This window comes from Polyodon spathula, chromosome 9 (genome assembly GCF_017654505.1).
Source record: "Polyodon spathula isolate WHYD16114869_AA chromosome 9, ASM1765450v1, whole genome shotgun sequence".
In the NCBI taxonomy this organism is placed as follows: domain Eukaryota; kingdom Metazoa; phylum Chordata; class Actinopteri; order Acipenseriformes; family Polyodontidae; genus Polyodon; species Polyodon spathula.
Window position 1 is genome coordinate 24,753,702 of NC_054542.1, and position 21,606 is coordinate 24,775,307.

At 36.6% G+C, this 21,606-nt stretch overlaps 1 protein-coding gene across 1 annotated transcript in view; it reads left to right on the top strand.

Moving 5' to 3' along the window:
- Positions 1-419: 419 nt before the first annotated feature.
- Positions 420-21,606, top strand: part of LOC121320540 — a 31,229-nt gene continuing 10,042 nt past the window's right edge. The window contains exons 1-7 of the mRNA XM_041258946.1: positions 420-560; positions 6,258-6,403; positions 8,923-9,004; positions 16,862-16,997; positions 17,921-18,123; positions 18,631-18,767; positions 21,278-21,419. Coding sequence (XP_041114880.1) covers positions 435-560; positions 6,258-6,403; positions 8,923-9,004; positions 16,862-16,997; positions 17,921-18,123; positions 18,631-18,767; positions 21,278-21,419 — 972 coding nt within the window. The 5' untranslated portion in view covers positions 420-434. The remainder of the gene's footprint in view (positions 561-6,257; positions 6,404-8,922; positions 9,005-16,861; positions 16,998-17,920; positions 18,124-18,630; positions 18,768-21,277; positions 21,420-21,606) is intronic.

Consider the following 21,606-nt stretch of genomic DNA (forward strand, 5'->3'; position numbering starts at 1 on the left):
ATACAAATAATTCGGACCCTATCCCCCTTACTTAAGTACTAGGCTACAACTACTAAATCAATTAACAAATCTTGGCCAATCACAAGGGACGTAAAATGAAAAATAAATAAATAAATAAATAAATAAATAAATAAATAGTAACTGAGTAGCAGATTTTGATTGACCTTTGTAATCCTCCAATACGACGCTTTGAATAAAGTGTTCGGGTAAACTGGGGTTTTGTGCAATCAGAGTAATCGTACGCGGCGCAGCAAATAGCAGGACGTCTTTTTTGGCGATTGATGTCTAGGTATGTCCAATCAAAAGCCACCACAGCGAGCACACTCTTTTGACTGATGGCTCGTCAGTCCACTGCACGGTCTGCAGGTGGGCGGTACGGAAGCGGGGATTGCTGAGGGCTGAGGTGGTTGTACGCGCAAGCTGGGGTGAGCAGCATGGCGGAAGATGAGAGTGATCATGAATCTGAGAGACTGAGAGAGGAGCTGGAGAGTTCTCTCGAACATGGCGTGAGGGACGAAAACGGGCTGCCGAGCAAGTATTACTGTTTCAAATTCTGCCAGGTAAATTCATGAACGGCGAACGCGGTCTGTGCGACCAAAACTGGTCAATTTAACAGCCCCTTACCTCCCCTCCCCCCGTGTTGGGGTTCTTGTTAATGTTTACTTTCTTGTGATTCCCTTTGTAGTTTATCTAGTATTTTTTTAAAAATATGTTTTACCCCTCTTTGTTTAATTAATGACCACATACATCCTTCTTGAATATTCCCGTTGTACTTTTTACAGTATAACTACCCTCGTCTCAGAATCTGGTGGAGAAAAAAAAAAAAATAGTGGATTGTGACAGTTAAATCCCATTGCCCGAATTTAAAAGCCTACCCTACACCCTACACTGTTTGATTCGTTCTCGCCTGCAGGTTACATTAACTTTAGGGCCAAGGATAGTCGGTAGCACACTCTAGGTGATGCTAATTTAAATATGTAAACTATTTTTGTTCGTTAACATTCTGAATTTTGAGTGTGTGTATGGTTAAGTTTGTTACGTTCATTGTGTGGGTGTGGTGATACGGAGTAATGCTCGAAAAGTACTGAAATACCCTGATAAATGGTTTTTAGCTTCCTATTTTGGCCATAAAGAGAAGCAGACCATTCAAGTTGCTTTCACGGTTTACTCTTGGATTTGCGCTATGTTCGCAGTTTGTTTTGCTTAAGTGTGGTGTCTATTAGCAGCGGTGTGGGGGCAGTACAGTATTGACTAGATTATCACTGTTGCAAAAGTAGGAGTTATTTCTAAACATAGTCTAATGAACTCTTAATGGTTTGCCATTTGTTTTCTACAGTTTTGTTTCTTGTGTTGAATGGTGCGACAGCTTTACGTGGTACGGATTCTATTTTTGAATTGAGTGTTCATTCTTAAATTAATACATACATAACTTTCATAATTAGGCACAAACTTGTCATTATTTATAAATATAAAGCACATTTCAAACCTGTTAGTCTACACGAAGCTGAATACTAGGATGTATAGAAAACAGATAAAAATGGGATGGCAGGAAACGTCATGCAAATTGGTATACCGGCATCTGACGTTGAAATGCAATTTTGCACGCAGGTAAACGTGCAACCTCTAAAAACAATTACGAATGAGTTCAGGTCGAAGACTCAACAAAATAAAGTGATCAAGATGAACAAGTCCGTTTTTCAGATGTTGTTATTGTAATATCAAACTAAAGAAATGTATCTGTTCAAGATGGTGATAACCTGTCTACATGTATCAGCCTGAATTAGTCAGATGTAGTTGTTTGGTGAGTTGCCATGGTGACCACAGATTAAATATTTACCAGTGTAAATAGTTTTATTGTGTTCTTGTGCACAAAACAAACAACTAAGTTTGGCACTGAAAAACTGCTGGTTTAGGACAGACTACCAAACAGTCGTCTTAATTCATAAAGCTTTTAATGTCTTTGGATGCACATAATTAAGATAGTATTTGTAAATCTTTTGGAAACACTTATGTTCGGTTTCTATTCGGCATTATTATAAATAGTACAAAATAGTCTGCACTATCACACTGCAATTTACTTTGCATCTCAGCATAATTGTGTGCCATTTAAAAGGTTTGCAATATCAAAAACATTAGCCTCAAGATAAAACTAATTAACACTGGTACATTTGTTTTTAAAGTCAATATAAATTATCCAAGGGAATTCGGTATAACATTCTGTTGCTTTGCACTTTCTGCATTATGTTTTCTTCCTTCGTTTCTTTTGCAAGTAAGAAATTTATCCATTTCAGACTCTGAAAACAAATTCAACCAGTTGGTATTTTCTGGTAGTAAAATGCACCCGCGCCTAATAAAAATGAGTATTGTGATTACTATATGTGTTTATCAGAGCATTCATACTTCTAAAATATGTAGAATGAGTGCTTCACTGATTAGTATTCAATTATACTGCAAGTTGAAAAGAGCAAAGTTAATGAGCAGCTCAGAGCGCTTGTCATAGGCTGGATCACCAGACCTTGGCTTTACCCATCCATATCAGAGTGGAAATCCACTCAATAAAACTCACATATTCGTACAGGAGGAAAGTACGGACTTGATAGATTCTGTGTTCTGTTTTTTATTCTGCGATTCACTTTGAGGTGCTAGATAAGTGAAATATTTGTGCAGAGTGGTTTAGAACTAATATATAATACTGTAAAAACAAAAAAAAAATTAAGATCCTTATTTTTTTGTACTTTAATTTTTATTTGCTTTTCTGAGTCATCCTGCATACCTCCTGTGACCCTTGGAAGTACCCCCAGGGGTGTACGTGTACACCCAGTTGAAAGCCTCTGTTCTAGACTATTAAATTTAGTCTAGAATAGTCAGCCAGTCTAGAACATGAGCTTCGTGAATATTCTGTAAATATTTGTGAGTAGCACCCAAATTTGTGTGCGAGAGGGTAGTGTTGAGGTAACAAGTGTACTGTATGCTTCAGGGGTGTAAATCATTTAGAGTTTACATGTTAGTAAAGTGTCAAACGTTATTAGTTTTGTTTAATTGTTTAAAATTTGTCTAATGTGTAGGCCAAATATTAAGAAGCGGGTGTCTGCAAATAACAGCTACTTATTTTATTTTATTTTTTTTTTTTTTTTATTACTTCCCACCTTTATCACATGGCATCGTTGTCATTGGATATTCACCTTCCAATGTCCCGCATGCTTTTGGTCACGTGACTAGTCTACTGAAGCTTGATCTAGCGTGGAGGAGATGGGGCCCAGACATGCAAGCAATGTTAGGAAATGCAATCAAATTTGGGCTGAAAACATAACCCGGCTGATTGACAATTTCAGTTGCCAAGGGTATCGGATTCAACTTTAACTGAAGCCACTTTTGTTGAGCCAGATTATAAAAGACTGTTAATCTTTTCATTTTATTTGTACTATGTATGTATTTATTGATTAATTTATTGCTATTCTGAGACTTGAGTGATGTTAACATTTTTTTTTTTTTTTAAACAGGTGATTGCTTCCATTTAAATTTTTTTTTAACTGCTGTCAGTCAGAAGTACAAACTATTGCTATTAGTAAATTATTATTTTTTAAACGGAATATTGAGCTTTGAATTAACATGATACTGTACTTCGATGTTAAGCGAGTAATCTTTATTAAATCTATAATGAAAAATAGTGTTTTGATGGAGACAGGTTAGTGTGTGTTTTGATGAAGATTTAAAATGACATTACAGTCTACTTACGCAGCACCATTTTTTCAGACAACCCCTACTTTTGTATTTCACCATTTAACACTATAACCACCGCGCTTGTCCTCTTACCTAAAACTACCGCCGGCAGTCATTATGATTAGGGTTCTACCTAAATCACGATTTCGCAGAAATCGTGAAATTGAGGGTTCACCGTGAAATTCACATCTTTTAGGTGCCAATGCACATGGACAAGTACGGAGAGAAACCTAGTTTAAATGAACTACTGCACAACGCAAGAGATGCAAACTACGTATCTTCCTTTTGTAGGTAGCCCTTTTTTATTCCTTCGCTGCCCTATGTGCATTGCACTTAAGCAAAAAACAAACAAAAAACATCCACAAATAACATTTACAAAAAGCGGTTAACGTTGTTGTTTACTATTTAAATGAGAACAAAGTTTTAATCAGCCTATCAGTGTGTCTTTACTGCTTTTCTGTGACCTGTATTGTGCAGTAGTGGGTGGGACAAAAGTTGGTGCTGAATTGTTTTCATTTAGGTTGCTAAAATCTAGTTTTCAGCATTGGAGGTAAAATAGTAGAAATGGACGACAGAAAAAGCAAAGTATATTTCGGCTGATGATAGTTTCAAGATATTTCCCAAAGAACTGTACATGCAGATTGAGGTAATTGTTTGCATATCTTAATGTGTCAGGAGAACATACGATGGATCCCTATTTAGCTTCAGAATCACAACAAAAGGCTATTAGAGGCTGCTGATCAGAATGTAAAATAAACAGCTTTCAGAAACCAAACTGGAATGTAAGCCAAGACAAAAAGTAATCCTCTCTGCAAGTTAAGTACTAAAGCAATCTAGCACAGCCACCTCGCTTCAACCTGCTGCATACTTTTTCGCAGTTCGAATTTTAGACCCGAATAGCCACGTTTTCTTTGTTTTTTGACTCAGTACTTATAAAAAATTAATTATCGGATGGGACAAGTAATACGACAACGAATGTGCTGCATACATTGCCTTTATTAAAGTATGCCAGATGCCCTTCGGTAACTGAGTTTTGGGTCTGTTTCTAATCGGCTTCCACGTCTGTATAACAGTTCCAAACAATTCAGTGGATGCAGACTTACTGTCTCAATGTGTGGGCAAGTCAACTGCAGGGGGATGCTGAATGCTTGCCTTTAATAAATGACAGCACTCTGTTTTAGTAAGGAAGCAGGTACCACTATTTATAGGCTCTATAGTGTTCTGAAATATTGTCTACTTAGGTTTGTTTAATGTTTAAACAGGTCCGCAAAATCCTAATTTTATTCCGCAACCTACCCGTGAAAAATACGTAAATTTACCACGATTTAAGTAGACCCTTAATTATGACTGTTGCATTTTAAACAAAATCAGTAATAAAATGAAAGACACTTATCGGATACAACTCAAAAGTTTTATTCAAGCACATCATATCAAACATCTCCACAGCCGAAACGCCATATTTAAATGAACAATTAAACATAAAAGGGGTTAGTTTCTAACTTGCTACATATAAAGCACTACTTTAAAAAATGAAAAACTGTAGTAAAATAAACATTTCAAAAGAAACTAGTGTGTAAACAGGTGTGTATATATACATAAAAAAAACTGTAAAAACAAAAGACTTGTTTTAAATTAACAAATTTCTTGTGTGTGTCACTCAGTGCAGCACAGAATCTAGGTTGAGCTGCTGCAGCCTGCTGCTTTGCAGTTTTCTGATTGAAATGTTTCTGCCGAAGTGCTGTGGCTAGCTTCAAGATGAAATTTCTCCTACTGATATTTTCCTCGGTGCATTCCTTGTACAAAACAAAGGAACTGATGGCTGCCAGGTACGGTAGAGATAACAGGCTTGTATATAAAAATGAAATGGAATACTGTAGGTTATATTCAAAATAAAAACATGTATTATAAAAGGCAGTCCGAGGTAGAGGGGATTCTAACATTTTTTTATTTTTGCCTTTCTGCCTTTCAAACGTCATCAGTGTATTTAGGAAAAGTCAAGAATGGACAACTGCGTATCTTTCACACATGCAGAGTAATTTACATTTTAAAAGGGAAAACCGTAAAAATCACTGCCGTGGCGGTTCTAGTGTTAATAAATATTAACTGCACTTGGTTTGTTGGCGTAACTGTGTGCTGTGCTTTACCTTTTTGAATTTTAAACATGCCTAATTCTAAACGTAGACTACAGTGGACTTACGCAGCACCATTTTCTCAGGCAAAGCGTTTACTTTGTATTTCACTATTTTAATAAATGTTAACTGCATTTCTTGATTTTATCGTAACTGTGTGCTGTGCGTTTTGAATGTCCAAGAAGTTTTATGACTTTAGAAACGGAAGAACTTAGCTGCTGATGTTGGACAGTAATGGTTCAGCTTTTATCTTGCATCTGCAGACAACTGCATGCAACAGACCCCCCCCCCCCCAATAAAGCTACAGTGTAAAATGAATGCCTGGTGTAGCTAATACAACTAGCAGATAAAGGCCAGATGCAGGAGCCTGGTTGTATAACTGTTTTTTTATTGTCTGTTTTTAAACAGGTAGTGGAAGAGTATGCAGGGAGGTGGCAGGTACCTTTGCCTCAGCTGCAGGTGTTCCAGACTGCTCTCTGCTGCTTCACCAAAGGCACTGCTGCCTTCCCAGTTGAATGTGAGCAAATACAGTATGTTTTGAGTAGCCTGGCTTTGTAAGTACAATTTATTTTATTTTTTTATTGCATAATTCATACTATATAAGTATTTTAGCGGATCTCAAATGGAATACTTGGAGTGTTCAAGGCTGTGCTTGATCAAGTTAACTCCACACTTGCTGTATATTTCTGAATATGTTACAGGACATTCTTGCATGATGATGCACACTCAGTAGACATTACATTGGTACATACTTTTATCTGCTATGAATAGAGAAAGGGGTTGTTTTTCATCTACAGTTACCAGACTTTTGACAAGCAGGTAGTCATTTAATGATCTGCAGACCCAGATGGCAGCATTACTAGTTGAACAGCTCCACTATTTTTTTTTTTTTTTTTTTTTTTTTATACATTAATATACATTATGCCAACGCACATCCTTTGGATAAAATGGTTTACACAGAGGTATTACAGAGCTTATAGGAAGTATACACCCCCAATGGACGTTTTCAGTTTGTGTTACAACCTGAAATCTTAATGCATTTAAGTTTTTTTTTTCTTTTTTTTTTTTTTTTTTTTTTTTTTTTTTCATAATATAGTTAGCTGAGTCGCGAAAGTTTACACCTCGCACTCAGCGCTTTCAATGTGGGTGGGGGTGGGGTGGGGCAGGATGTGAAAAAACAAATCAATTAAAAATAAAAACATGAAAAGTCTTCATTAGATAAGTATTCACCCTCTTTGCTATGACACTCCTAAATAAGCTCAGGTGCAACCAGTTGCCTTCAGAATTCACACAGTAAGTTAAATGGAGTCCATCTGTGTGCAATAAAAGTGGTTGCGATTAAATACACCTGTCTCTGTAAGGTCCCACAGTTGGGTAGTGCATTCAAAGCAAATATACAACCATGAAGACCAAGGAGCTTTCAAAACAATTCTGGGATAAAGATGTGGAAAGGCACAGATCAGGGTATAAAAAGATTTCAAAGGCACTGAATATCCCTTGGAGCACAGTCAAGTTGATCATTAAGAAGTGGAAGGTATACGGCACCACCCAGAATCTGCTTAGAGCAGGCTGTTAACCTAAACTGAGTAGCCAGGTAAGAAGTGCATTGGTCAGAGAAGCTTGCAAGAGGCCAATGACAACTCTGAAAGACCTGCAGTGTTCCATGGCTGAGATGGGAGAAACTGTCCATGTGTCAACAATAGCTGAGGTACTCCTCAAATCTGGCCTGTATGGAAGAGTGGCAAGAAGGAAGCCATTTCTGAAAAAAGCCCATGTAAAATCCTGCTTGGAATTTGGAAAAAGGCATATGGAAGACTCTGAAAAGATGTAACAAAAGATTCTGTGGTCCGATGAAACAAAAATGTAACTATTTGGGTTAAATGCAAAATGTTATGTCTGGAGCAAACCCAACACAGCACATCACCCAGGTAACAACATCCCTACTGTGAAGCATGGTGGTGGCAGCATCATGCTATATGGGGATGCTTTTCATCAGCAGGCCCTGGGAAGCTTGTCAGGGTATGGGGCAAAATGGATGGCGCTAAATACAGGCAACTCCTTGAGGGAAAACTTGCTTCAGTCTGCAAAAGACTTAAGACTGGATGGAGATCCACCTTTCAGCATGACAATGACCTCAAGCAAAGTGACACTGGAGTGACTTAAAAACGAGAAAGTGAATGTCCTAGAGTGGCCCAGTCAAAGCTTCAATCAGATTGAGAATCTGTGGCAAGACTTTAAGATTGCTGTCCACCAGCGATCCCCATCCAACTTGACAGAGCTTGAACAATTTTGCCAAGAAGAATGGGTGAATATTGCATGATCCAGACGTGCAAACCTGGTAGAGACTTACCCCAAAAGCCTTGCAGCTGTAATTGCTGCCAGAGGTGGTTCTACCAAGTATTGACTCAGGGGGGTGTATACTTATCTAACCAAGACATTTCAGGGTTTTTTTTTATTTTTCATTAACTGTTTCACACTAAAAATTATCTTGCCTCTTAAGTGCTGAGTAAGTTGCTTAAATCAAAGAAAAAAAAAATCCAAAGCATTTAATTGCATCAAGATTTCAGATTGTAACACAACAATTCAAATGTGAATTCAAGTGTGTTTGGTTCACTTGCAGCTTCATCCAGAATAGAGTTCTACAAGAGTTTTTTTTCTGTATAAGTACAAGTACAACAGTTCTCCGTTTTGGGTTTGTGTTGTAAACTGTACTGGGAGAAACTCTGTTGTATGCTGTTTCTTGGAATTGTAATAAAAATGCAAGAAACAATTGGATCTGGCCTGATACTAAAAAAATATTTATTACAGCTTTATTTTTCTTCTTCTGATAGGAAAAACATTAACTACAATTATAAAAACAAATTAAGAATACTAACAACCCCTGAATCAAATGTCACCACAGCACACAATAGTCAGTTTAACTTTTTTTTTGTTTGTTTATAATTTATTGTATTCATGTTTTAACAAAATTACAAAACAAATATATACATATACCCTGATATATATATATATATATATATATCCTGATTTTAATAAAATAAAATAAAGTACTGTATTCGGGTCATTTTGACAGGAGCTTCTTTGAGCTGCTGCTGTTCTTTGGCAAGGATGAATTCCTTGAGGATCCTTTGAAAGATATTATTGAGTCATTTCAGGTAAGGCATATATATGTGTGCGTATGTACAGCTGTGGCCAGATGTTTTGCATACCCCCTATAAAATTAACATATTTTGCCTCAAATTGTTTTAAACCTGTTGAATAATGTTACGTTAACATATTGAATTACGTAGCGCTTTGTCGTTTTCCATATACTTATAGGAAAAAATGACACATTGTAAAATGTAACATATTGAAAACTAACGTGAATTACTGTAATACTATTCTGGCATCTGGTAGACATTTGCGATATAATTTTATGATTTATTTTATTACATGATGTTAAAATATCTAAATTATGTTCATATAGATGTTTGTTTTTATATAATTATAAAATTCTAGGTGATGCAAAACCTTTTGGCCGTAGCTTTTTGTATGTATGTTATTTACAGAAACAAATGACATCTGATCTTTACCATCAGAACTGTGTTCCGCTGGGTTAAGGCTGCAAGGGTTGGAAAAGGCACAAGAAAAGTTATTAAGACTCTTAAAGCTGTGCATTGCATTCTTAAACCCAAGCATTGGCTGAGTTAGTCTAATAATAATATTGATGAAAGGTTAAAGATGAAAGTCTGCTATTTTGTCACCTACAGTATTTATATGCATTAGTTTTTTCTGACCTCTTGAAAGTTGTGCAATGAATTTAATTAATAAAACCTGGAATGTCTTTTGTTTTTAGTTTGTGGCATGTGCTCAAAGTATAACCATATTGTTTTAAGTGTACTGTAACAAGAAGAGTCTTCACATCGACGATTCTTCCTTTCGACTTGATAATATTGATATATTAATATATATATATATATATATATATATATATATATATATATATATATATATATATATATATATATATATATATACACACACACACACACACACAGTACTGTGCAAAAGTTTTAGGCAGGTGTGAAAAAATGCTGTAAAGTAAGAATTCTTCAAATCCAAATCCATATTAAATCAAATCCATATTTGGTGTGACCACCCTTTGCCTTCAAAACAGCATCAATTCTTCTAGGTACACTTGCACAAAGTTGGGGATTTTGTAGGCATATAGTCAGGTGTATGATTAAACAATTATACCAAACAGGTGCTAATGATCATCAATTCAATATGTAGGTTGAACCATAATCATTAACTGAAACAGAAACATCTGTGTAGGAGGAATAAAACTGGGTGAGGAACAACCAAACTTGGCTAACGAAGTGAGGTTACTGAAGAGAGTTTACTGTCAAAAGTCATACACCATGGCAAGACTGAGCACAGCAGCAAGACACAAGGTAGTTCTACTGCATCAGCAAAGTCCCAGGCAGAAATTTCAAGGCAGACAGGGGTTTCCAGAGGTGCTGTCCAAGCTCTTTTGAAGAAGCACAAAGAAACGGGCAACGTTGAGGACCATAGACTCAGTGGTCGGCCAAGGAAACTTACTACAGCAGATGAAAGACACATCATGCCTACTTTCCTTCGCAATCTGAAGATGTCCAGCAATGCCATCAGCTCAGAATTGGCAGAAAACAGTGGGACCCTGGTACACCCATCTACTATCCGTTGAAGTCTGGTCAGAAGTGGCCTTCATGGAAGACTTGCGGCCAAAAAGCTATAACTCGGACATGGAAACAAGGCCAAGCGACTCAACTATGCACAAAAACACAGGAACTGGGGTGCAGAAAAATGGCAGCAGGTGCTCTGGACTGATGAGTCAAAATTTGAGATATTTGGCTGTAGCTGAAGGCAGTTTGTTCGCCGAAGGGCTGGAGAGCGGTACACGAATGAGTGTCTGCAGGTAACAGTGAAGCATGGTGGAGGTTCCTTGCAAGTTTGGGGCTGCATTTCTGCAAATGGAGTTGGGGATTTGGTCAAAATTAATGGTCTCCTCAATGCTGAGAAGTACAGGCAGATACTTATCCATCCTGCAATACCATCAGGGAGGCATCTGATTGGCCTGAAATTTATTCTGCAGCATGACAACGACTCCAAACATACAGCGAAAGTCATTAAGAACTATCTTCAGCGTAAAGAAGAACAAGGAGTCCTGGAAGTGATGGTATGGCCCCCACAGAGCCCTGATCTCAACATCATCGAGTCTGTCTGGGATTACATGAAGAGAGAGAAGCAACTGAGGCTGCCTAAATCCACAGAAGAACTGTGGTTAGTTCTCCAAGATGTTTGGGTCAACCTACCTGCCGAGTTCCTTCAAAAACTGTGTGCAAGTGTACCTAGAAGAATTGATGCTGTTTTGAAGGCAAAGGGTGGTCACACCAAATATTGATTTGATGTAGATTTTAATTCTGTTCAGTCACTTTGCATTTAGTTAATTGATAAATATAATCTATTAACATGTCTATTTTTGAAAGCATTCTTACTTTACAGCATTTTTTCACACCTGCCTAAAACTTTTGCACAGTACTGTGTGTGTGTGTGTGTGTGTCTATATATATATATATATATATATATATATCTATATATATATATATATATATATATATATATATATATATATATATATATATATATATATATATATATATATATATATATATATAAAAAATCTTAATTTTATATAGTGCCTTTCAGTGTGCCACCACAATCACAAAGTGCTTTACAGAGGTAGGCTGTGAACTCTGCATTATATGCAGAGTCACTTACACTAGGACTGAATATATAGTAGTGCAGCAAACAATCTTGAAGCATTTATGAAGATTTAAATGTGAATATTGATGCATTTCCTAATGCTACATTTCTGGTACAGTGTGTTTTTTAATTATGAATTAAAATTCAGTCAACTGCTCCAAGTCTGCCTTCAGAAAAACACTTTCCATTTTAGCCCTTGAACAATAAATACCGTAGGTATCAGCTCTGTTTGACCCAACCTAATTTTCAACTTCCTAGAATAAATGAAAAGAACAGTGGTGAACTTTCTTTTTTTTTTTTAAAAGCCAACAACCTTTCATTCCTCTTATTCCAAATTGATTGGAGCAGTGACTGTAAAAAAAACAATAGGAAAGGAGCGGTTCACTTCTTTTGAATTGGTTTTGTGCAAAGTTAAAGTGGTTAGCAAACCTCAAATAATAGTGAATGCTTACAGAGAACTAGAAAAAGTGGTGAAATTGAGTTCTAAGCAGCTAGCAGAGCAATATCCTAAACAGTTTTAATGAAAGCGGAGGGAGCAGCTTTAATAAGAAACAAACTTCAATTTAACCAAAGCCTTTAAACAGAAACTGTCTCTGCATACACTTAATAATGCAAAGCCTAAAGGGAGGATGGTTTACAGTTCTGGAGAAGCATAAACCCCAATTTGCAGATCTTGCAGTAATTCCCTTGCAGTACTTAAGAGTAGTTGTCAACCATGTAAATGCAGTACGATCCTTCTAATCTTTTAATGTAAATCTTTAATACCAAAACCACAGCTGTGTTTTAAATATACATTGACGAAAAGGATGTTGTAAAATTCTCAATTTTATTTAAATATATGTTTACTTTTGACTAGAAGTGTGTGTTAAAAGAAAACACATTAAATGTATGTAGGGCTTCTGATTTTCAGTTTTAACCAATAAAAAAACACCCTGATAAAAAAAAAAATGAAATCGGTGGCTAGCCAATAAACACCGGAAAACACTGGAAAAACGGTGGAAATGGTAAATCTATTCACGTTGACTTAGCCTTTTCCCATTAAAAAATAAAACCTACTGCAAAAATAATAATACATTTCCCAGTGCTGCTGGACAATGCCCCGCCTTCCTGACGTGTGTCTCTCATTGATTTGTTCGGAATACTTAAAACCTGCCTCAAGTACTGAGTGACAGCACATTCCTACGTTTCTATTGGAGATTTAAAACGAGATTACAATCGGGATTGGAGGCTTGTTAGCAGGATTGAAAGCTGTATGACAGTTAAGATTTAAAACAGAATTATGTCAAAATGTAAAAAAAAAAAAATGTCTACACACAAAAACCCCAGAAGAATGTGCCTGTGACCATAGAGATTTTGTTGTGGAAGACAGCCAAGGAAAGAAGGTACAACTTAAGTGTGTAAGTACTGTTGGTTTACCATACATATTTTGACAGAAAAAAAAAAAACTGCTTAAGCATTTTGGAAAGTAAATAAAAACAGTAATTTCATACAGTATTTAAAAAACAAAAGCCTCAAACATTTTACATGAAACACTAAAAGTAAGCACTGAAAAATACAATAAAAACAGAAGCCCTAAATATATGCTTACTTTGCACAAATGCTAAAATATTACATGAATAAATATATAAGTTCAAATCTTTGTAGCCGTAACCATTCCATGGTTGATTTTTATGTATCTGTACCGTGACAAAATCACATCCCTAATCATAATTTAACACGTGCCTCGAACCACGTGGAGAATAAGATTAAGAAGAAAATTGTTTAATTGTCCAATAGTTATGTAGTTTAAGTATTTTGTTATTTGTTACTGTCACGGATAGCTTGGTGGTGATGTCAGACTGGGAAGAGAATGGACACAACAGGCAAGTACTGTGGGGCGAGATGCAAATGTGCTTGATTCTTTATTAAGTAAAATAATTAAACAAAACACTTTTTTAAATAAGTGGTCAAAATAAACAAATAGTGCATTACAGCGATCAACTCGGTGGCACTTTTTTATTTCTGTATTTTTCAGTTCTCACTTTCCTACATTCGTCCTCTGAACACCCAACCCAGACGGAGGTTTCTGCCTGTTTTATGCAGCTGTGCCTGAACTCAGCTGCTTGTTAAATCATTAAATCAGGCCCAGCCACGTGAAGTACTTTGGCAGGGAATGTAATCAATCCTTCCCTGCCAACCTAAAACACACGTGCACACCAAACATGCGTTTAACATTGATAACACCACACCCTGTGCACCAATACATCTATACATTTTAAATAATAAAGCAATAGCCAATGCAAAATAATACAAAATACACACAAGGGCGGGGTGTACCCTGTCACAGTAATGCATCCATTAAATTGCATTGTTAACTAGTCTGAATAGGATAGTCTGCTTACTGGTTGGAAAACATATTATGAATCACTTTTGTAGCCTATTTGTTGCTCTAGGAAAATGCCAGGCTTCCGTGTGCTTACGTGGACTGTACATGAAGAGGAGGGAAGATATCTTAGAACATGATCCAGAAGAGCGAGAAAACCCAGCAGTCTTGTTTACAATGTGACATTCATCTTGCTAGCACTTTTGGCAGTATATGATCTCCCCTTTTACAGTACCAAGCGCATTAGTGCAATCTCCTGCCATATTTTTTCATCCACAGAACCTTGTATTTCTGAACAGTTTATCTGTATTGATGTATTCTTTTAATACTACAAGTTACATTGGGAGTGAGAGTAGGTTTTCTTAACCAGCTTCTTTTAGTACAGGAGTCACTTGCTATACAGACACCATTATGCCATACATTCTGATATGTCTCTGATCATAACCAAGTGTGACGCTAGATTTGCATTATCCAAAGAGACCCATTGAAAATAAAAACGACTGTTCTACTGACTGGATGAAAATAAACCCAACAACAGATACAAGTAGCCTAATAAATCGCTAAAATTAAGAACTTGATTAAAAGAGGGCATATAAACATACTCTACAGAGTTTTTAAACAAACGGCGATCATTCGTTTGGAAAAGGGCAAGAAGCTTTCAGAAATACTGCTGGACTCCAGTGGTTTGAAATGCAAGATTTGGACAACAATATTCTGAATTTGAAGTCTTTAATTGCTTTTTGCAAAGAAAATAAAGTTTGACTCATGCCAAAAGAAAACAAAAGTAGTAGGTGGGCTATTTCTGTGAAGTGTGTGCAGTGTACAGTGCCTATAGAAAGCTTACACCCCTTATAGCCTGGAATTAAAATGCATTTATATATATATAATTTTTTTTTATTTTTTTACATTTATCTACACATCCTACCCCACAACTTCCAAGTGAAAAAAATATTCTAGAAATTTGTAGAAAATTAATTAAAAATAAAAACTGAAATAGCTCGGTTGGATAAGTGTCCACCCCCCTTGTAATAGCAATCCTAAAGTAGCTGAGGTGTAATCAATCGCCTATTGTATCGTTAGAGTGGGTCATATCATTCTGTGTATGAAATGAACAAAAATTGAATTTACAGAGGGGGTCCTAAGCCAGTCTCTGTGTCTACTTGGTTTCTTTTCACAAACCCCCACTGACAACCAAAGCTTTTTAAAAGAGTCATTAATAGCACCAAGTTAAGTGGCCTCCACCTGTGTTAAATTGTAGTGATTCACATGATTTCAGGATAAATTCAGCAGTTCCTGTAGGTTCCCTCTGCTGGGTAGTGCATTTCAAAGCAAAGACTCAACCATGAGCACCAATGCGCTTTCAAAAGAACTCCAGGACAAAGCTGTTGAAAGGCACAGATCAGGGGATAAAAAAATATCAAAGGCCTTGAATATCCCTTGGAGCATGGTCAAGATGATTATTAAGAAGTGGAACCCTACTTAGATCAGGCCGTCCCTCCAAACTGGATGACCGAGCAAGGAGGAGTCTGATTGGAGAGGCTACCAAGAGGCTAATGGCAACTTTGCAAGAGCTACAGGCTTTTATGGCCAAGACTGGTCAAAGTGTGCATGTGACAACAATATCCCAAGCACTCCACAAATCTGGCCTGTATGGTAGGGTGGCAAGAAGGAAGCCATTACTCAAGAAAACCCACCTTGAATCCTGTTTTGAAATATGCAAAAAAACACTCAGGAGATTCTGTATCCATGTGGCAAAAAGTTTTGTGGTCTGACAAAACTAAAATGGAACTTTTTGGCCTAAATGCACAGCTTTGTTTGGCACAAACCCAACACAGCGCATCGCCCAAAGCACCCCATCCCTGGTGTGAAGCATGGTGGGACTGGGGCACTTGTCAGGATAGAAGGGAAAATGAATGGAGCAAACAGAGAAGTCCTTAAGGAAAACCAACAATCCAAAGCACACACCCAAAGCTACACTTTAGTGGCTAAGGAACAAAAAGGTAAATGTCCTTGAGTGGCCCAATCAGAGCCCCGACCTAAATCCAATCGAAAATTTGTGGCATGACTTGAAGATTGCTGTCCATCAATGCTCCCCAAGGAACTTGACAGAGGTTGAACAGTTTTGAAAAGAAGAATGGTCAAATATTGCCAAATCTAGGTGTGCAAAGTTGGTAGAGGCCTATCCCAACAGACCTACAGCTGTAATTGCTGCCAAAGGTGCTTCCACCAAGTATTAACTCAGGGGTGGAGACTTATCCAATTATGATCTTTCACTTTTGTGTTTTTAATATATATATATATATTTTCTCAGTAAAAACTTTTTTCGCCCCTTAACAGTGTGGAGTATGGTGTGTATTAAGTGGAGAAAAAATCCTAATTTAAATGCATGAAACTGAGGCACTGACACAACAATATGTGAAAAAGGTTCACTTTAAGTTCACAATAAGCCCAGCTCTATAAATGTATGCGTGTGTGCAGTAATTTTTTTTTTTTTAGTCTGCCGTCTTGATAATGTGACGGTGTAAACAGACGGTGTATGCCACTGATGTCTTCAGTAGGGGGCATAGCTCATTTGCATACCTCTGTCAGTTGGTATACTATCTAGGTAATAATCGACGATGATAAATTGCATCTAAAACAGTTACTGGCCAGTAAAATAACCAGGCAATAGTTTTATAATTTAGATGTTAAATACTGACCAGTAATTTTTTTAAGGTCTGAAATTACTGACATCTTTTATGAATATGGCCCCAAGTGTATAATGATTTGCGTTTTGAGTAATGTTGAGCTGTTTCAAATTTGACAACCCTCTTAGTGTTGTGCATTTAAGGTTATTTTTCTTAAACATTTTTATCTGATATTTCAGGAATGTCACACTACTTTAGCAAGATACAAAAACGTGTACTTAAAGCTGGTGAAACAAATAATTAAAGAAGGCGGTCCGTGGGAAAACCCAGTGTTGCAGGCAGTCCTCAAGGAGACTCCACAACCTCAGGAAACAGGTATGGTTTCTTAGCATTTAAACCACTTTTGTAGTTGCTAAACTCTTGTATTTGTTAGATGTGTTAGGGATTAGTGATTACTAGAGACAGTGGGGTGCTGAAAATGTCTGTGAATGCAAGTTGGTTATACCTTTTTCATGAAATCCATAGTTTGTGTTTCCTTTGTAGAACCCTTACCCCTTTGCGGTCCTATATTACAATTTTCCCTTTCCGGTCTTATGTCGGAACGTGTCCAACATCGTCAAAAAGACGTCAAGCACAGGTCTCTAGCCGTTTTATCTCCAGAAAAAGCAGAGAAAACCTTTCAATGGCCGAGAGAGACCAATAGGCGACGAGAGAAGCCGAAAGAAAAGATAGCTGCTTCCTCATCCAGCACTCAAAGAATATCGCAGACATTTGCAGAGCTTTTTTGAGATGATCTAGTAATAAAATAATAACTTGGATTGCATTATTGAGGAGTTCGGTGATAAAACGAGTGATCAGGAGATGATTTATCAGTATGCATGACTATGAAGAGGTATGTGATAAATACAGTGAACATGGGTGGGGGCGGGGCTGGAGATTCAGTACTGAGTGTCCTGTTGGTATGCAGTACCTCTTAAACCTGTTACTTTGAATGAAATTACTTTTAAACAACGCATGTGAAAATAAATTGGACCTGACGGGCTGAGTAAATGGACTGCAAAGGGTTAATGCTCTTGTTTACTACTTGAAAATCAATATCTGTCCTATGAAGTATAAAAATGTTTTGTGCTGAAACTGTGGTAATGGAAAATAAGTAATATTTAGATTCAGTTGCCCATTGAAACTCTGCTAGACCGGTTAGGGTTTACTCTAGGCTTTCTCCTGACAATGATTCAGTTTGTCAGTAATTTTACTTTGGAACACCCAAATGTTATGTCTTATTTGTATTCCTTTAACAGTGGACGCATACTTGAACTCTGAAATCCCAGCATTTTTTGAAATCAGAGTCCGATATTTGCTTGCTTGTGAGCGTATTCAAGAAGCAGTGGCCCTCTCCAAGTGCTGCATACCCCATCCTGAAGTCGGCACAAACCTCTACTTTCATCAGGCATATTTGACGTGCCTTTTCAAGGCATCTTTAAGCGACCATCTTCATAAGGAGGTTTGTATGTTATACAGACACTATAGTCATAAAGATTAATAATAGGACCTTTTACTTTGAGCCACCTCAGAGCTCCATAATAAGTTCAGATGTCCAAAGTAGTGGATAAAAATAAGTCATTGCTCCGACTCATAGAATAAAAGTAACCTTTAAATGCCACATCTGCAAAGAGACCATGATTGTCAGGTCATGTCATCTCAGATTTACACATTTTCACTAAATGTACTGACTGAAAAATAATTTTACCCTACTTCAATTACTTGAGGAATAATGGATGTCACCCTAAATCGCATCTTTAATTTTTCAAAATAGTAAAGGTAGAAGCTGAAAACTGTTGTCTGTTTAATAGACTTGGACCTGAACTAGAAACGGTATTCTTGTATGACACTTTTATGCTACATATATTGAAACCACTTTCGAATATAGTTTAACTGGGGGTCATGCTTTATAGAACACACTAAGCTTTATAGAACATTATCATCTAAACCACCTGTTCTATCTCCACAGATGGCCGGGATTGACAGTAAAGATGCTGTTGAAATCATCTGTAACGCTGAAAGAGAGGAGAAGGATGAAGTGCTTTTGGGTTTGTGCAGAGCATTCCTCATTCAGCAGCTTGAGACTGGAAACATGTACTATATCTGGTAGGTTTTTACAATCTGCGTTATTTCCACTTCAAGTTGATCCAAGACCGCAAAATACTGTTGCAGTTTAAATCACTACCAAGGAGTTATTTAAGACTCAAATTGTGTAACGCTTTGAATCATTCCAGTTTTTTCAGACTGCCAATGCAACTAACAAAAAAATTGGCAACTTCTTTTGTCATTGGCACATTTAACACAAAAAAATGTTTTTAAATCTTTTAAAAACATGTCAATATGATGTAGGTATGTAAAGAAAAAAAGCCAGCATATCACATGTTTTAAACTGAAGTGCGAGAAGGATTGTAACACCAGCAGAAAATGGTAACCCCAGTTTCATGTAATACAACAGTTGTGATGATGACGTATATGAGTAGTCTTGTGTAAAAATTAAGCTTAAAATGAGCAGTTGCTTTCAAGAAATTTAGACTAAGAACCAAAAAAAATACAAGTACACAGGTTTGTGTGTTGCACATGTGACATTAACAAAAGGCCCTGAAAACTTAAAATGAAGAATAATTTTAATGAAGATCTGTAATACAGCAAAAAGCCCAATAATTACACAGCAAAGAAAGTGAAAAGGTTACTGTGTCAAGCTGGAAAAAGTTTTGTCTGAATGGCAATAAACCAATAAATGTTTTATTTCACCAGCCAGTTGTCATCCCGGGAGGAATACATTTTATTTTTTTTTTTTGAAGATTGTAATATATATATATATATATATATATATATATATATATATATAAATTGAGTTTGGTTTCACTGGAGCCAGATCTTTGTTTGGCTTTATAAAGTGTTACAGGTTCGCATTCCACTCGCCCATCATTGTCATCCAACAGTAGTGCTGTATGCACCGTAGCAAGGCAAATTCACCAATGAAAATCAACTACGTAATTCTGGAAATTTGACAAACCACACCCTGATCCCAGATATAGAATAGATTTGGTTATTGTTTACTAGCTACTCAGCTACTACTGCTACGAAAACATAGTAAAATATTTTTATTCTCGATTGTTTTATATGTGGCTTTCTATAAGTTAGTTTATTTTTAAGATTTGCCATCTGACATCACAGTTAGCGAAAGCATAATACAGTAAATGTCGTCTCTCGCAGCAGGTGCTGATACGACCAACGATAGTTTGAAACCATGAACGCTCGCCCTTGCATAGTATTGCTTAATGCCATTTGGTCGAAATGCTAAATGCCAGCACCCTCACGGCAATTGGCTGAAACAGTTGCTGCATCACTGTCTTGCTCATTCATAAACTAAAATTATCGAGAAACAAACAAACAAACCCTAAAATGCCAGTGCAGCTCACCAATTGACAAACAGAGAATACGAAAACGCGCCGACATCGTGAACTCTGTATTCATGGTATAGAAAGATGGTTGTGGATTCAGAACAGTGGCAGTATATACCGCGGTTTACCGTAAAACCGGTATATCGTGACATCCCTGTTATTTATCATCAGGAGGTTGAGTATGCCCAGCAGCCTCACTATTAGATAAGCTGATAATATCTCTTAAGCCAATGAAGGCATGATAATTTAAGATGTTGAGAAACAGTAAATATAGAGTGAGTTTTGTACTAAAGCAGGGTCAGCTGCTGCAGGGAAAACAGAGTTTGACTATAGTGTACTGTAGTACTTAATCTCCGCATACAATAAGTTATTTGTATTTTTTAACATTCATGTGGTACTCTGATATTTATGTAGCTGTAGTAATCTTAACTGGGCAGTTGTTGTACACAAGAAACACTTAAAAGCATAACTGAACAGCAGTTTTATATTTACAATAACTTTTGTTTCATCACTGAATTAAACAGTAACAAAATAAAAAGTTACTGGCGATGCCATTTTGCTGATTTGTTTGGGTTCGTGGTTGTTTCCCGTTGCTAAGCAAATGATGGACAAAATTGATAATTGGTCAGTTGTAATGTCTTTGCACAGTGCCCGCCTTCTGAAAGCCACTTTCTCTATGTAGAACCAGTAGTAAATGATTAACATTATTTAAAATATATTGCCAAAACCTCAATCTTCTAAATAGATCTTCAGGCGTGATTTTTGGTTATTGGTTAAAAATGAAAACTTCAGGACCTAATTATATCTAAAATATAAACTTTCTAAGTTCATTGCTGTTGTCAGCTGCTATTAAATTGTATCCTGATTAAATCATAAATATATCAAGGACTTGATGCCTTTTTAACACACCCCCCCCCCCCCCCCCCGTTTGTGGTGTGGGTGTAGGATTATGTTTAACATTTTCCAAATACGTATATTAGGTATTCGAATTTACATTTAGTCAAATTCTAAATGTTATACCCCTATAATGTTTAAATGCTGAAACTCTAAACTATTAACACCCTATTGAGTGTGCTTTTAGGAATATGCATCCTTCTGAGATTGTGGATTTTGTTTTGCATATTGTAACGATCCAGTTGCTTGACCAGATTTCTGCAAAAAACTTTCCTAAGTTAGCTTGCATAAATAAACCTGTTTTTGGCTTGCTTGCAGGGACCTTATCTTCATATGGAGCAAGCTTCAGCTGAGAGCTAATTCTTCCAAACAGGACTTCTTAGAAGAATGCCAACAGCTGTTATTGGTAGCAACAAATGTTAAAATGATTTTTCCTTTCATGAAGGCCATTGAAACTGAAGTAAGTGCTATTTTGTGATTTTTTTTAAAAATGTATTTATTTTTATTAAACTTGAAAATAAATTGTAGGGTATGAAATTATGATGGGTTTGTGAATCTTTATGGAAATTGTTAATGTTGATGGATTTTCACATCTGTTCTGACTTTTTTCAGTTCACTTAACAAAACCGCTCATCACATTTATAGAT